Source organism: Elgaria multicarinata, chromosome 3 (assembly GCF_023053635.1).
Source record: "Elgaria multicarinata webbii isolate HBS135686 ecotype San Diego chromosome 3, rElgMul1.1.pri, whole genome shotgun sequence".
Classification (NCBI taxonomy): domain Eukaryota; kingdom Metazoa; phylum Chordata; class Lepidosauria; order Squamata; family Anguidae; genus Elgaria; species Elgaria multicarinata.
The window spans coordinates 147,954,697-147,971,307 of NC_086173.1; the positions used below are offsets into that span (position 1 = coordinate 147,954,697).

At 42.0% G+C, this 16,611-nt stretch overlaps 1 protein-coding gene across 1 annotated transcript; it reads left to right on the forward strand.

The window, feature by feature from the left end:
- LOC134396957 (vomeronasal type-2 receptor 26-like) lies at window positions 1–12,627 on the forward strand. The gene is made up of 6 exons (XM_063123570.1): window positions 1–200; window positions 4,020–4,311; window positions 6,481–7,320; window positions 9,163–9,390; window positions 10,573–10,699; window positions 11,723–12,627. Exons 1-6 carry the CDS (start codon window positions 1–3, stop codon window positions 12,625–12,627), a joined length of 2,592 nt encoding a protein of 863 aa, XP_062979640.1.
- The last annotated feature ends 3,984 nt before the right edge of the window (window positions 12,628–16,611 follow it).

A 16,611-nucleotide genomic window follows, 5' to 3' on the forward strand; every position in this document is an offset into this window, starting at 1 on the left:
ATGCTGCTGCTATTACTACTGTTGCTTCATTTGCCATTTGGGATAGTGAGGGAAGTGAGTTCAGATATCACAGATCTACGAATGTATCCACATAATTATTACAGACCAGGAGATTACCTCATTGCTGGAGTTATACCGACGAGGACAGCTTTGCACTCAACACATGCTTTCACACGTGACCCTGTCCATGACTTCTTCCCGTAAGTATTCCTTGCTGTTAATTATTCACTGTTCTCAGCCGATTTTGGTCTTGCCTTGTGTAGTCAATATCAGCATTCTCAATCTGGTGTTCTCAACGTTGGTTGGACTACAACTCCCATCATCCCTGTTCCAGTTAGGATGTAAAAGAATGGCATAAATTCACAACTTTCTAGTTACTGGGATTGCCATGGTAAAAATGAATATTCTTCAAAGGATGTTCTTTATTTTTACAACTATATCAATACAGCTTTTTATGGTATATTTAGAATCAGTTGGGTGGGGGAAGCAAAGCATTGCTAAAAGTGTGCACCCCACTTCTGAACATTGAGAAGTTTCAGAGGTTCTAGTGCTTAACCAGAGTTTGATATTGTGTCATTTCATTATAATCCCATCATGATAATGCTATCTCTCTCTTGAACATTTATATCTTGTAGGACACACACGGACATTTGTTGCAATATTTTGGCTAATGTTGAATAAAGGTCTTAAGATGTGTTACCTCAAGGCACACTGATAGTGTTACTTACAGAAATCTTACAGTCAAGTATAACAGAGCTGGAAGAGATCCTGAATCTCTTTGCAATTAGAAGCACTGGGCTGTCATTCAGACCGACCCTAAACGTAAGAGGGTCCATCTACTCCAGCATTCTGTTCACACAGTGGCCAGCCAGCAGTCAACCAGGAACACACAAGCAGGACATGAGTGCAACAGCACCCTCCCACACATGTTCCTGAGCAACTGGTATATAGCTTTACTACCTCTGATATCAAATGTAGGACATAGCCATCAGGATTAGTAGCCATTGATAGCCTTCTCCTCCAGGAATTTGTTCAACCCCCTTTTAAAGCCATCCGAAGTATGTTAATATCTCAAGGAAACTGACAAGGGTGTCATTTGCAATGCTGCAAAGAGTTCAAAGCCTACTGTATATGGTAAATGGATCTGTATGTTTGTTACATGTTACTGTTTTCACTCTCTGAAAATGTGAAGTTGATAGTTAATCTTAGATGTATGTGCGACCACGATAAATTCTAGAATAAGATCTCTCCTTAACCACCTGGACAATTCACAACAGGATTTGGCAACTATAATTTCATATGAAACATTTTAATACTGACAACCTGGAGAGCTTGGAATTGATTCAAATTAATTTTCAGGCCCAGAATATTGCAATCACAACTGAGTTGTAGTCCAGTTGGGGGAAGAAAAAAAGAAACTTGCAAGATTTAGACAAAATATTTATAAATTGTTGGCATCACCTCTTAACTAAATTGTTAGTGTAACTGAATTATTAATATGTTTTGCTATTTATTATTATTTTCTTTCTTTTTTTTAGATATTATAGTAGCTCTATCTTGTGATAAAAATGACACATAAATGATTTTAACACAAGGAGACAAAGGGGAGACCTGATAGAAGTGCACAGAATTATGCATGGTATGGAGAATGTGGATAGGGAAACATTTTTCTCCCTCTCCCATAATACTAGAACCCAATGGGGTCATCCCATGAAGCTGATTGGTGGGAGCTTCCGGAGAAATAAAAGGAAGGACTTCTTCACACAGCGCATAGTTAAACTATGGAATTCACTAACACGCGATGTAGTGATGACCACAAATTTGGATGGCTTTAGAAAGGGGTTGGATAAATTCCTGGAGGAGAAGGTTATCAATGGCTACTAGCCGGATGGTTATGTGCTTCCTCCAGTATCAGAGGCAGGAAACCTATATACACCAGTTGCTGGGGAACATGGATGGGAGGGTGCTGTTGCACTGTCCTGCTTGTGGGTCCTGGCACTGTGTGAACAGAGTGCAGGACTAGATGGACCCTCGGTCTAATCCAGCAGGGCTCTTCTTATGTTCTTAGGTTCGTAACACCTATTTGTTTGTTTGTTCGCTACATTTCTACACCATTTCAATGTATCTTACCCAAGGGCCAGTTCCAGGTTTTGGAGGGTAAGACACTCTCAATGGACTCTTTCCCTCAGTGAGTCGACCTTCTCTGTCACCACTAGAGTCACCAGATGCAATTGCTCCTCATCCTGTTTCTTATCATTGCTTCCACTTGCTTATTTGACAGGCAGAGAGTAGTGAGCAACTAGGCAGAAGCATCTGATGCTCCTTCTTCTCACCACCACCATTGTCTGGACCTGTGTGAGAGGCAGGTGAACAAGCAGTTTGCAGTGGTGACGAGGAGCAACTCCAAGGGACTGTCAGGAGGGCTGCTGCTGGAGTTTGAGCCCTCAGCAAGTGCCCCACTGTGCCTTGCCTTTGATGCTGGCCCTGCAACACTGTCCTGTTAATGCCCTCAAGGCAGTTCACAGTGACTATTTCAATGCCCATTATTCTGAGCTATTATTGTCATGGCTTATCACATAATAAGCATACCTCAAAATGGGAAAGGGACAAGTAGGAATATAAGCAACGCAAGGCACCATGACCACTGCAGGAAGCAGTTTTAGGGGTGCGGTCGGGGAGAAGCAATTCGTCCTAGCCAGGGTGATGGCGGGGGTCTCAGAAAAAATGGGGCACTATTGTTTTATAGACAGTGATATAACCTTGATATGAAGAAGCACATATATTTTGAACCATAGTAATCACCAGGTGGTTTTGGTCTCCATTTGCAGTTAACTGTAAATATTCCTAATGTTAATACCATACTAGAGACAAATTGTGTTAAGCGGCTAAGTTAACTCTCTTGAAGGTAATAAAAAAGGGGGATTGAAACATTGAAAAGGCAGGCAATCACCCTGAAGCACTCAGGGTGGGAACTAGGCAGGAGTAATGGATGAGCAAGTGGTTGATTCATCTTCAGCCTTATTTCTTTTCTTTTTTAAAATGCCTGATTATTATTATTATTATTGTTTATTTATATAGCACCATCAATGTACATGGTGCTGTACAGATTACACAGTAAATAGCAAGACCCTGCCGCATAGGCTTACAATCTAATAAAGTTGTAGTAAACAATAAGGAGGGAAAGAGAATGCAAGCAGGCACAGGCAAGTGTAAACAGGCACCGGGTAGGGTGAAGCTGACAGTATGCATAGGTGAATATGTCCATCAAAAACCATTAAACGTGACAGCAAAAATTAGGCATCCCTGAGACCAGATGGTGAGGATAAAAGAGGGCAGAGCGTCTGCTTTCCTGCTACGAGGCATCTGGCAGATGCTATCAGACACTGAATGTTGGCCAACAGAAGAACATAACTTAACAAGCATCATGCTGGATCAGACCAAAAGCCTATTTAGTCTCATGCTCTGTTCTCACAGTAGCTAACCAGGTGCCTTTATGAAGGTGGACCAATCATAGAATCATAGAATAGCAGAGTTGGAAGGGGCCTACAAGGCCATCGAGTCCAAATCCCTGCTCAATGCAGGAATCCACCCTAAAGCATCCCTGACAGATGGTTGTCCAGCTGCCTCTTGAATGCCTCTAGTGCCCACAACCTCCCTAGGTAACTGAATCCATTGTCGCACTGTTCTAACAGTCAGGAAGTTTTTCCTGATGTCCAGCTGGAATCTGGCTTCCTTTAACTTGAGCCCGTTATTCCGTGTCCTGCACTCTGGGAGGATTGAGAAGAGATCCTGGCCCTCCTCTGTGTGACAACCTTTTAAGTATTTGACAGAACTTCAAATACTTCCATTGGGAAATTTAGGATGGCAGAACTTCAATTATAAAAGGAATGTTTATAGGTCTGTTCTCTAAATAAACAACATACTGTAAATCTACATGCTAATGGCATTTTAGTTCAAGGAGTAGGAAGTGGGTGTGGCATTTTTTAGTTGGCTGATATTCCATTGAATTGTTCTTCCAGGTTATCGGAGAGGAACTACCAGCATGCCGTGGCCATCTTGTTGGCCATTAATGAGATCAATCAAAACCCGCAGCTCTTACCCAATATTACCCTTGGCTACAACATCTATGAAAACTGTTTCAGCTTCAGGATAGTCTATGAAGCCACAATAGACCTGCTGTCTTCTGCATATTGGATGGTCCCTAATTTCCAGTGCGGAAGACAAGAAGAGCTCTTGGCTGTTATTCAAGGAGGGGACTTTGAAACCTTTTTTCAGATGGCAACCATGTTAACTATTTACAAGATCCCTCAGGTAAGGACAACAATGGGGACTAGGCTGAGGAAATCTCAGAGCTAATTCATAATACTGCTGTAATTGCAGTATTTGGGGAGGGGAGGGGGTCATTCATATAGGATGTCCTGGTTTCCCAATTGACAGAGGCCAAAACAACAACAAAAATGATACATGATCATATGGGTGCCAGTTTATTTGGGGCCAGCTTGCCCAATGTTTCAGAGAATTCCTCCTTCCACAGATGTATACCCATACAGAGGCAAGATATACAGCACAAAAAATACTATGGATTTATCAACTATGTACGTTCACAAATACATTACAAACTTTCAACACTCAAAAATCCCTAGTAAAACTCTTACATGTATTCATAAACAATTGAAATGTATAAAGCAAGCGCAACGAAGCAAACTAAACACAACCACCCACCAAAACGACACGAAACCCAACGCCTTTTCAACGCGCATTCGTACTGTACAAAAAGCCTTTAGGGTGACCCAATGGAAAGGAGGACAAGGGCTCCTGTATCTTTAACAGTTGTATAGAAAAGGGAATTTCAGCAGGTGACTTTGCTAGGCGTGCAGCACCTGGTGAAATTCCGTTTTCATCACAACCGTTAAAGCTTCAGGAGCCCTGCCCTCTTTCGAATCCGGTCACTCTAGCTATTTAGTGTGGCTTAAAAGTGGGGAGATTGCTAGGAGTTCCAAACTGAGAGAATGGGCATCAGAATGGTGAATGTGTCTGGGACTGTTTAACTTAGAAAATTGGGGAGAAAGGGGAAACATGATAGAAGTGTACAAAATGATGCATTCTCCTTCACTCATACTAGCTTTGGCTATTGGGCGGTAGAGAAATGCAATCAATCAATCAATCAATCAATCAATCAATCAATCAATAATAGAACCCAGGATTGATACTAGGACCCAGAAAGTTGACTGGTGAGGTATTTGTGCAAGTTAAGCACATTTAAGCAATTTACCCAGATTAAGTGTATTTACAGCTGCAACTTGTGCAAATTATGGCTGAAATTTGCATAAATTATGCAAATTATGACCACAATTTGTGTAAGTGCCATTTTTTAATGAGAAAATTCCAAAATGTGGGGGGAAAGCCCCTGGCTTGGCTCACAAATGCAAGCTGCCGAGAAATCCGGCACACCCTAAAAGGTCTGGATTTCCCTCCAGCAGCCATCTCAATAATAATAATAATAATAATAATAATAATAATAATAATAATAATAATTTATTTCTTACCCGCCTCTCCAATTGGATCGAGGCGGGGAACAACAGCAATCATAAAATACGTAAAATACTGATTAAAAATATAGCATACACTGTTAAAAAGCATCCTAAAAGCATCCTAAAATTCTACTGGATAGGCCTGCCGGAAGAGATAACATTGAGGCCTAGTAATAACATTGAGGCCTATATGCAGGTTGCTAATGCTATATCTAGGTTCTTCAAATCTAGTCAGCCTAATGTGTGTATTATACAAATTGTTTGCTAATTATGCAAAAATTACTCTGATTTTGTATGGCAAAAGTACCCAGGTTGTTTATCTCGTTTTTAAACTTTTTTAAAAAAAAAAATCTGGCAAAAGGATGTGCTTACCTAAGAACATCTGAAGAGCCCTGCTGGATCAGACCAAGGGTCCATCTACTCCAGCACTTTGTTCACACAGTGGCCACCCAGCTCCCAAACAGGGACCCACAAACAGGACATGGTGCACCTCCCATGGTGCACCTCCCACCCATATTCCCCAGCAACTGATGTACATAGACTTGTTACCTCTGTTACTGGACCCACATGTGCAGATATGTTACCTGAAAGTAGTGTATCTCCCCATCTGTAACACTGGATATATTTATATTTATTATGCAAATAAAACTAAAGGATGCATACTTTTATACTGCACTACAATTAAATGTGTCTTCTTAACTTACAACTAAGTTATACTCAATTATTTTATGCTCCTATACTACTCAGAGCTAAATCCTATTGAGTTCAATGAGACTTACTGTCTGGAAAGTGGGTATAGGATTGATGCCCAGTTATTTGGGAGCAAGCCACATTGAACTCATTGAGTGTTACTGCCAAATAGAATGATGCCGTCAGGCAGAAATCTTTTCAAGCTAGCAATGTCCAAGTTTTGTTTCCAGCGCTAAGCGTTGATTCCTTTTATTACTAGCTCACATACAGCTTTGTCAACCATATTCTGGGCAATAAAAATCAGTTCCCCTCTTCCTACTGGATGAGCCCAAAGGAAACTCCACAGTACATGGGAATAGTTAAGTTGCTCTTGCATTTTAGATGGACTTGGGTTGGTCTCATTGCTCCGGAAAATGACGGTGGAGATCGGTTTGTGAGAACCATGGAGGCAATGGTCTTTGGCAGTGGTATTTGCATCGCCTTCACCCAAGGGATTCCATTAATATTTAATGACAACTTCCGCACTTTACATGAAAAGTTGTTATATTTTATTGCACCCTTTACACAGAAGAAAGCCAACGTGCTTGTTTATTATGGGGATTCTGACTCAATGCTTCTGATGCCTCTTGTGCTGTTCGAAATTGAAGAAGAAAACTGTGCCTCCTCAGGGAAAGTTTGGATCTCCACAGCTTTGTGGGGCTTCACCTTGAGCACATCTTTTGGATATGGGGATATCAAATTCTTCCATGGTGCGTTGTCCTTCATCATCCAAACGAACAAGAAGTCCACATTGAAGGACCTTTTCTTGATTAAAGATGAACATTCCCTTGAAACTCTTTGGTCGGAAACATTTGACTGTGACGAACCCAACTATAGGTTGCGAAGGAAGACATGGAAAAGATGCAGGGGCAGAGGAGCACTGGATGGCCTCCCCCAAGGTTGGCTGAACAAAGTTATGTCTGCTGAGAGCTACAACATTTATAATGCAGTTTACATTGTGGCACATGCCTTCCATGTCATGATCACAGCCTTATCTAGCTGCATGTTGCCTACAGGAGTAGACAGAGTTGCCTATCTGAAAACAATACACCCATGGAAGGTAACTGAAATGAGTGGTACATGTTGTTCTTATTTTCATTTCAGGCACCATTTTATTTCACACAGGCCTTAGCTAGACCAGGCTTTATCACAGAGCGAACCCCGGGATCATCCCTGTGCATTCACATGATGGACAGGGGATCCTGGGATCAGGGAGGGATGATCCCTCCCTTGCCCTGGGATAGAGCCCTCTACTTTGGGCCCGGTTTTTCCACGGTCTTGGGCTGAGCCCTAGACCGTGGAACATGTGGCCCGTTGCCGCGATTACTCGTGCAGAGCTGGGAGCTGCACCCATCGAGTGTGGGGAGCGGTGAAATGATTTTTTTTTTAAAAAAAAAAAAGCACCTACCTTTAGCACACGAGCGTTTGTGCACTCCTCTTTCTTTAAAAATAAAAAATGGCGGGTGCAACGCCTCTCTTCCTGAGGTCGTCGCACCTTGCATGTAAACGGAGGGATCTCGTGTTAATCGTAATGTGAGATCTTCTCTCCTCTGTTGCGGACTATCAGGTAGGTCTAGCTCAGACTCTGGGAACCCCTTGACCAGTTTGCCACAGTTTGCTGCTCCAGTTATATATGACTGCATTGAATGGTAGATAGAGCACATGGGCCACAGCTAGACCTAAGGTTTATCCTGGGATCATCCAGAATTCACCCCTGCCTGAGCACTGGATCCCCTGTGTGTCACCTAGATAAACAGGTTTGACCCCTGGATGATCCAGGGATAAACCTTAGGTCTAGCTATGGCCATGCTCTACATGAAGAAGATCCCAGTGAAAAGAATCCAGGTAAGCAAATTTTGGGGATATCCTTTCTGCGCCTGAGGCCATGGAGAGCAGTTGACAGTCAGAATAGACAATACAGTCCTAGGTGAACAAACAGGGGCATGTCAGGTTTCCTGATCCCTCATTCTGGCAAACTGACACAGGACACCGAAATCAGTGAGACTTTCAGGCCTTTTATTCTTCTATTGCAGGAAATCCCATAGCAAACTGAATGGTTACACACTTCAGAAATCATATAGCTAATGGTCATTAGCTATAGGTTCCAAGAAATTCCAGAACACTCAAAAGCTAATCACCATGGTTTGTGATGTCATCTGAACTCAAGCAGGATGGCTTGTTGGAGGGGGAAACAACCCTCCAATAACCCTGCCATAGCCCATGATTACTGGAGAGTTGTTTCCACCTCCAACAAGCCATGCCACCTGGCTTCATATAAGACAACAAGCACTGGCCAGGGCTTCAATAGTGGCACCCATGAATACTACAGGTCATCATAACTTAAATAAGCCAACTTGGGCAGTGGTGATCATGTGAACCAGGTTAATCTCTGACCTGGTATAGACAGATCCCTACGTTCCTAAGCCATGTTTGGCTATGGAAGTGCTATCTAGCTAAATCAGTAGTTCCAAGATTGTGTGCCAGGCACTCATGTGGCATAAAATGACTTGTTAGAATGCCAAGAGAAAGAAAGGAATGAAAGGGTTTTGAGATTCAATCCAAACTACCCACCCACAGAGATGCTTCCCTGCTTATCTTTCCGTATGTTCCACGGTTTTGCCCTTTCATCTTTCCAATCAGTCTCCAACGAGGGCTAGACTTTCCACCATATTTCTGTATTTGGTGTGAGTTCTTGGTTCATTCAATCCTTCATGCTAATTCAGCACAATTACCCAATGGTGTAGGTAGCTAATTTTAGATTCTGGTCTTAAGGTCTGCGTTGAGAAGGGGAGGATCATTTACGTCAAAACGTGGTAAGCCAGTCCCGGCTATGTTTGAAAAGCCAGAAGCAACACATCTAATATCCGTTTTGTAAATGTTGCCACCTTATTTCTTTTTCTAGCTTCACTCTTTTCTGAGAAACATCCAATTTAATAGTACTGCCATGGACGAGGTGTATTTTGACAAGGATGGCGAGTTGATGGCTGACTATGATATTGTGAATTTGGTCATATTTCCTAACAAGTCTGCTGTAAGAGTCAAAGTTGGGAAACTAGAGACCCAGGCTTCCTCTGGTCTACAGATGACCATTCATGAGGAGGCCATTGTGTGGCCCAAGTGGTTTAATCAGGTAGGAAATGTACTCATACTTTACAAGTTAATGTAAGATAGTAGCTAAGAGTGTGAGTTGTGATCCTTGAGATCTCCAGTTCAAATGAATGGTGAAACCAGCAGGTATCCTTAGTCACACCACTAACCTAGTTCACATCATTGCAGGGTAGGTAACAAGTCACCTACAAAGCTCTTCACAGCTTTGGGCCACAGGATACAAAGAAGCACATCTTCCTGTATATTCCTACCCAAGTCCTGAAACTGTCATCAGAGGCCCTACACCAAACCTCCTCCCATACAGAGGTGCTACTTGGGAGCAGGGCCTTTTCAGTAGTAGTCCCCCAAGTGTGGAAAACACTCCCCAGTGCGGTCTGAATGGAACCTACATTGTTATCCTTTCACTGCCAGGCAACCCCCTTTTTATTCTTTCAGGCCTTTTATTCTATTTCTGCTGTGTTTTTAAAGTAGTTATATATTTGGTATTTTTAGCTGTCCTTGTGATACCTGCTTTTAATTTCTGCTGCTTTTGAGTGTTTTTTGTTTTTCTGTGGCTTTTGGATTATATTATTATTATTATTATTATTATTATTATTATTATTATTATTATTAATTTTGTGAACCGCCCAGAGAGTTCCGGCTATTGGGCGGTATAGAAATGCAATAAATAAATAAATAAATAAATAAATAATTTATATGACGTCTTTCCCCCAATACTGGGTTTTTAATTTCTATCACCCTAAAATCTATCAGCACTACTAATCAATCTTAGAAAATAGATAATTAATATCGTAATATGGGGATGATAATAGTGGGTTATGAAAGGTTATTACTTGGATCACATATAAGAAGTATTTTGCAACAGTTTAAAGACTAAAAGATTTTTGGCATAAGCTTTTGTGGACTAGGGTCAGATGCATTTGAGGATGTGAATGCTGGACCATGAATGTTTATGTCATAATATGTTAGCCATTTAATTTGCTATGGGACTCGTTATTTTTGCTGCAAGAGACTAACATTGCTGCTCTAACCCTGGGAGAAGTTTTTTGAACACAGTACAAAAAGAGAGGGATAGGGGAGAGAAATGTCAGTTGTCTGCAAGCCCCTGACCCATCAGCACAGAATGACATTTGTATAGTTGCAACACAAAGTCCTCAAAAAACAAAAACAAAAAAAAAACTATTTGTTTTTTTATGGCCTTCAGACGAGGCCCTGCTCTGCCTGTACTGAAAGCTGTCAACCTGGATACAGCAAGGTGGTTCCGGAAGGGCAGCCAATTTGCTGCTATGGTTGTGCCCCATGCATGGATGGGACAATTTCTACCCACACAGGTAGGTGGTTCTGAAAAAACCGCAGGCATGGGGTAATGAAGAGGGCTAAAGTATCGGACTGGGAGTTGGGAGATCCGGGTTCTAGTTCCCCACTCAGCCATGGAAGCTCACTGGGTGACCTGGTCCAGTCACAGACTCTCAGCCCAACCTACCTCACAGGGTTGTTGTTGTGAGGATAAAATGGAATGGAGGAGGAGGATTATGTACGTCGCCTTGGGTTCCTTGGAGGAAAAAAGGCAGGATGTAAATGCAATAAATATCATCATCATCTTTATTTGCAGTCAATTGAAGAGAAAGAGAAAAATACAAATCGTTTCAACAGGGAATCAAAACATTGAATGAATTACAGAAAACATACCATTAAAACATATATGGAAATAATGCATAGGGATCAAGTGTGGAAGGGAGCAGAATCAAGAGGAGGATCCATTAGGCCTTGAGCTGAATATATTCAAACAGTTATACAATCATGCGTGGTCTGGTAAGGATGGCCAGGTTCAAAAACTTGGCGACCTGTATGGTAATTGTTTTATTTTGGCCCTGGAGGAGACTAATCATCAGGGTCTCCGTGGATCGGCCAGGCAGAGCCTGTGTGATAGGACATAGCAATAAATAAATAAATAAATATCATTATGCTAGGTCTGAAAAAGAAATTTTCTACCAAACATGGTCATCTCTGCAAAATCCAGCTCCAGGAATTCACAACGAAGTTTTCCCCCAACCAATTTAAAATTTAATAATGAAGTCTTATGCATCAGTTTTAGGATGATCATGTTGCCAACAGCAAGACGTGAGAGAGCAGCTTGATAGCCTGTTCTGCTACCTATGTGCATGCAGAGGAGAATTGCTTTGCATTCACTTGTCATCCACTTCCATTCATTTTCATTCCTTTGCATTTCACTCATCATCATATGGTCTGTTCACACTATTGACCTTGATATTTGGTTCTTTTGGGGGTGGGTGGGAGAGAGAGGAATTTTGGTAATTAATTCTCTGAGCCACTGAAATCATTGTTTCTTTCAGATGCAGATCATTGTCTGGAGTGCCCTGAAGACCAATACTCAAACAATGGCAAAGATCAATGTATCCCCAAGGTTATAGTCTTCCTGTCTCATGGAGAACCTCTGGGGATCACCTTGGTCTTCTTTGCTCTCTTCTTGTGCCTAACCACAGGTTTTGTTTTAGGAACCTTCCTTAAGTACCAAGACACCCCAGTTGTCAAAGCCAACAACCGCAACCTCACCTACATCCTCCTCGTCTCCCTCTTGCTTTCCTTTCTGTCCTGCTTCCTCTTCATCGGCCAGCCTCGAAAGGTGACCTGCCTTCTCCGCCAAACTGCCTTCAGCATCATCTTCTCAGTCGCCGTTTCTTCGGTGCTGGCAAAAACGACCACCGTGGTGCTGGCATTCATGGCCACGAAGCCAGGCAACAGCATCACGAAATGGGTGGGGAAGAGTTTAGCAAACATCATCGTCCTTTTCGGTTCCATGATTCAGTTTGGCATCTGCAGCATCTGGTTAGGAATCGCTCCTCCCTTCCCAGAATTTGACATGGATTCCCAGATTGGACAGATCGTATTGCAGTGCAATGAAGGCTCTGTCACCATGTTTTACTGTGCCCTTGGCTACATGGGCTTTCTGGCTGCCGTTTCTTTTATGGTGGCTTTCCTAGCCAGGAAGCTGCCCGGGGCATTCAATGAAGCCAAATTGATCACCTTCAGCATGCTGGTCTTTTGCAGTGTTTGGGTGTCCTTCGTGCCAACCTACCTGAGCACCAAAGGGAAATACGTGGTAGCTGTGCAGGTCTTCTCTATCGTGGCTTCCAGTGCTGGGTTACTGGGTTGCACCTTCCTTCCCAAATGCTACATAATTGTATTGAGGCCACATCTGAATACGAAGGAGCACCTCATGATGAAAAGGAAAAAATAGCCGGTCCTGTGATATTCTCTGCAAAATATGCCTGTAGCAATAACATGGACATGGTTTGAAGCCATGATGATAATAATCCCTCCCATCTGAGTCTTTGGCTGACACAAAGAAAGCCTGTTAGATATTCTCAATGTATATCAGTCAAATGATATAATTACAATTCTCACTTTTTAATGTAATGGACATATCACTGTGAGTGATGCAATGCATCAATATGACAATTTAAATGGCAAGATCCTTGGAGCAGGGACCTTGCTTTTTGTTGATGTATTACTCTGTAAACGTCATGGATAGTATACATGCTGTACAAATACAATAACAAAACAAACACCTCCAGGAGAAGGGTTGAAGTTTTTACAAATTCAGCTCCCCCAAATGAGGACATTGTAAGTGAAGGACCCTGCCTTTACATCCTTCTACATAATGGGTAAGATCCAGACTTAGTCATGCCTAGGGGAAACCCCCTGAAATCAATTGAATTAAATCAGTTATTAGAATGTAAGCCTATGTGGCAGGGTCTCGCTATTTACTGTTTTACTCTGTACAGCACCATGTACATTGATGGTGCTATATAAATAAATAAATAAATAAATAAATAAATAAATAATAATTATCATCAGTTATGACCATCTGAAGTGGCACTGGTTTCAATGGGAATAACTATTCTAATTATGACTAATGCAAGCCGTAACAGGTTTTGTACTATCTCACATATTCTCACAACCTGGGCTTCATGTAGCCACACTTTCCATTGGTCATTCAGCTTCAGTCCTCTTCTGCCACACGGTAGGGACAATATTTATGAAGCTCAGCGTAGCAAGACAGCAGGACAGCTTAGGCTGCTATATCAACAACATCCTCATCTGGACAGAGATAGCCTAGCTACAGTTATCCCTGCTCTGATAATTTCTTGCGTGGATTACTGCAATGCATTGTACATGGGGCTGCCTTTGGAAATGGTCTGGAAATTTCACCTGGTTCAAAATAGATCAACGAGACTGTTAATGGGGACTGGCCAACGTGATCATATTATGCCAGGTCTTTTCCATCTGCAGTGGTTGCCAGTCCATGTACAGATGTCAAAGTGTTGGCATTAACATTGAAAGTGCTAAATGGCTTGGGGCCAGGTTACCTGAAGGATCACTTCCTCCCATGTGTACCTGCCTGGTCCCTAAGATCAGCTTCAGCAGTCCTCTCCTGGGAGCCCCTGCCAAAGGAGGTGAGGGGCAAGGTGGCTACCAAGAAGAGGGTGTTTTCTGTTGCGGCACCCAGAGCTGTTCACCTGGCACCTACATTGTGCTCTTTTCAGTGGTTCCCTATATGTTTCTGAGCCCAATTCAAGGTGCTGGTTTTAACCTATAAAGCCCTACATGGCTTGGGACCGCAATACCTGATGGAATGCCTCTCCCGACATGAACCTACCCGTACACTGCGCTCAACATCTAAAGTCCTCCTCCGAGTGCCTCCTCCGAGGGAAGCTCAGAGGATGGCAACAAGGGAGAGGGCCTTTTCGGTGGTGGCCCCCCCGACTGTGGAATGATCTCCCCGATGAGGCTCGCCTGGCGCCAACATTGTTATCTTTTAGGCGCCAGGTCAAGACTTTTCTCTTCTCCCAGGCATTTAACACCATTTAACAACGCTAAGTTTGTTTTTTAACGGACCCCCAGAAGTGTTGTTTTTAAATGGATACTTTTTTTATACCGTTGTTTTTATGTTTTTAAATTTTGTATACTTTTAATGTTTACTGTTTTTAACTTATTCATTAAAGCATTTATATCCCGCCCTAGACCACAAGGACCTCAGGGCGGCGTACAGATAAAATCATACAGATAAAATAGAATAAATATACAATTCTAAAACAAATTAAACCATTAATGTGTTAAAACCAATATGAAATTTTAAAATGGTAAAATCCAATTAAAACAAGGCAGTTTGCAGGCTGGTGGATTTAAATTTGTTTTAAATGTGTTGTTATATTTTGATTTAACATTTATACTGTAGTTTTATTTTTTCAATTTTATATTATATTTCAAATTGTATTTTTTTTTTAAATTTTTGTGAACCGCCTAGAAAGCTTCAGGTAATGGGCAGTATGGGAAGGAAATAAATAAAGAAATAAATTGCTTCTACTGCGACGTTGGAAAGAAAATTATAAAGAGTGGCTTCTTGCTCAGCTCACCAACATCCCATCCCAGCCATATTTAATGGATAAGAGGAGAAATAATAATAATAATAATAATAATAATAATAATAATAATAATAATATTTCTTACCTGCCTCTCCATTTTGATCGAGGCGGAGAACAACAATAAACAATAAAATACATAAAACGGAATTAAAACATAATATACATTGTTAAAAACATCCTTAAAAAGTCCTAAAACAGTCTAAAAACATCTTAAAATTCCACTGGATAGGCCTGCCAGAAGAGATCAGTCTTTATAGCTTTCTTGAATGCTAGTAGACTGTTAAGTTGATGAGTCTCCTCCGGCAGGCCATTCCACAGTCTGGGAGCAGTGGAAGAGAAGGTCCTCTGGGTAACAGTTGTTAATCTAGTTTTTGCTAGCTGAAGTAGATTTTTCCCAGAGGACCTGAGTGTGTGGGGCGGATTGTACGGAGAAGGCGATCCCACAGGTAGCCTGGACCCAAACCATTTAAGGCTTTAAAGGTAATAACCAACACTTCATACTTCGCAAACAACTGGTTTGATAAGCAGGGAGAAAAGCACAGAGGGTTTGTCAGATCAAAGAACATGACAAAGGAGGAAGGAAGGAGGGGCAATGGTTAGAGGGATGGGGAGTTTGAGGAAACCTAGCTGTTCAACAAAAGAGAGAGAGAGAGGGAGGAGGAGGAGGAGGAGGAGGAGGAGGAGGAGGAGAAGTAGTCAGATGACATTTATTATTATTATTATTATTATTATTATTATTATTATTATTATTATTTATTTATATAGCACCATCAATGTACATGGTGCTGTACAGAGTAAAACAGTAAATAGCAAGACCCTGCCGCATAGGCTTACAATCTAAAAAATTGTTTGCTGCATAGAAAGCAGGAGCTGAACAATTCCTGCCTTTTCATGTAATGCTAAATCAGCCTTCCCTACCCTGACATCCTCCAGATGTTTTAGACTTCACCTCCCATCAGCCCATGCCAAGATGGCCAATGATCAAGCATGCAAGGAGTTGAAGTAGAAAACATCTGGAAGGCACCAGCTGTTGTGGAAGGCTGCACTATAACATATAAACTGCATAACACTAAGCTACGGTTAGTTTAAAAATGGAAGCAGAAGCTGCCAAAATTCCTCCTCCAGCATGACCATGAGAAGGAGTTTGGAAACTTTTGTATCTGGTTTTTTTTTCATGAACCACAGCTTAGCATTATGTCCAAATCCAAATGGCAGATTCTTAATTATGGTGTAAAATAGTTTAAAGTTTGCTTGTTTCCCATGGAGGCTGATGGCTCTGATTTCATTGGGAACTGTGAATCCATTCTGGGTTTGAGCCAGCACTAGGCAGGACTCTAAAGGAGCTATCCAAGGTGCTGAACCTGTTTCAGACCCTTGGACAGCTCCTTTAGAGTTCTGCCTGGGAGGGTTTTTTAAAAGCAAATTTTCCAACTGCACAAATGCCCTGTCAGACTCACACTCACCTCCTCTGCCCAAGCCAAACACATTATTTCTCTTTCACGACTGGACAGATGATCACCAGCTCTAGCAGCACCTTAAACTTAAAGACAGATGGTCAGGGCCATTCGGATACCCAGGAAGGACGACAGACCAAGAAAAGTACACCACTGGTTGTCACCTACAGCCCCCAACTGAAACCATTGCAACGGATCATCAGTGAACTCCAACCCATCTTCAGCACAGACACTTCTCTCACACAAGCCTTGGGAGGCAGACCGGTCCTGGCCTCCAGACAACCTCCCCACCTGAAACAGATGCTAACCAGCAATAGTACACAGGACAAAGACACAGGCAGA

Excerpts from the sequence above, each read along its gene's own strand:
- LOC134396957 (XM_063123570.1), top strand. The coding sequence starts at position 1 with ATGCTGCTGCTATTACTACTGTTGCTTCATTTGCCATTTGGGATAGTG. Across the intron at positions 7,321-9,162 it reads AAACAATACACCCATGGAAG|CTTCACTCTTTTCTGAGAAA; the intron begins GTAACTGAAATG and ends TTCTTTTTCTAG. Across the intron at positions 9,391-10,572 it reads GGCCCAAGTGGTTTAATCAG|ACGAGGCCCTGCTCTGCCTG; the intron begins GTAGGAAATGTA and ends TATGGCCTTCAG.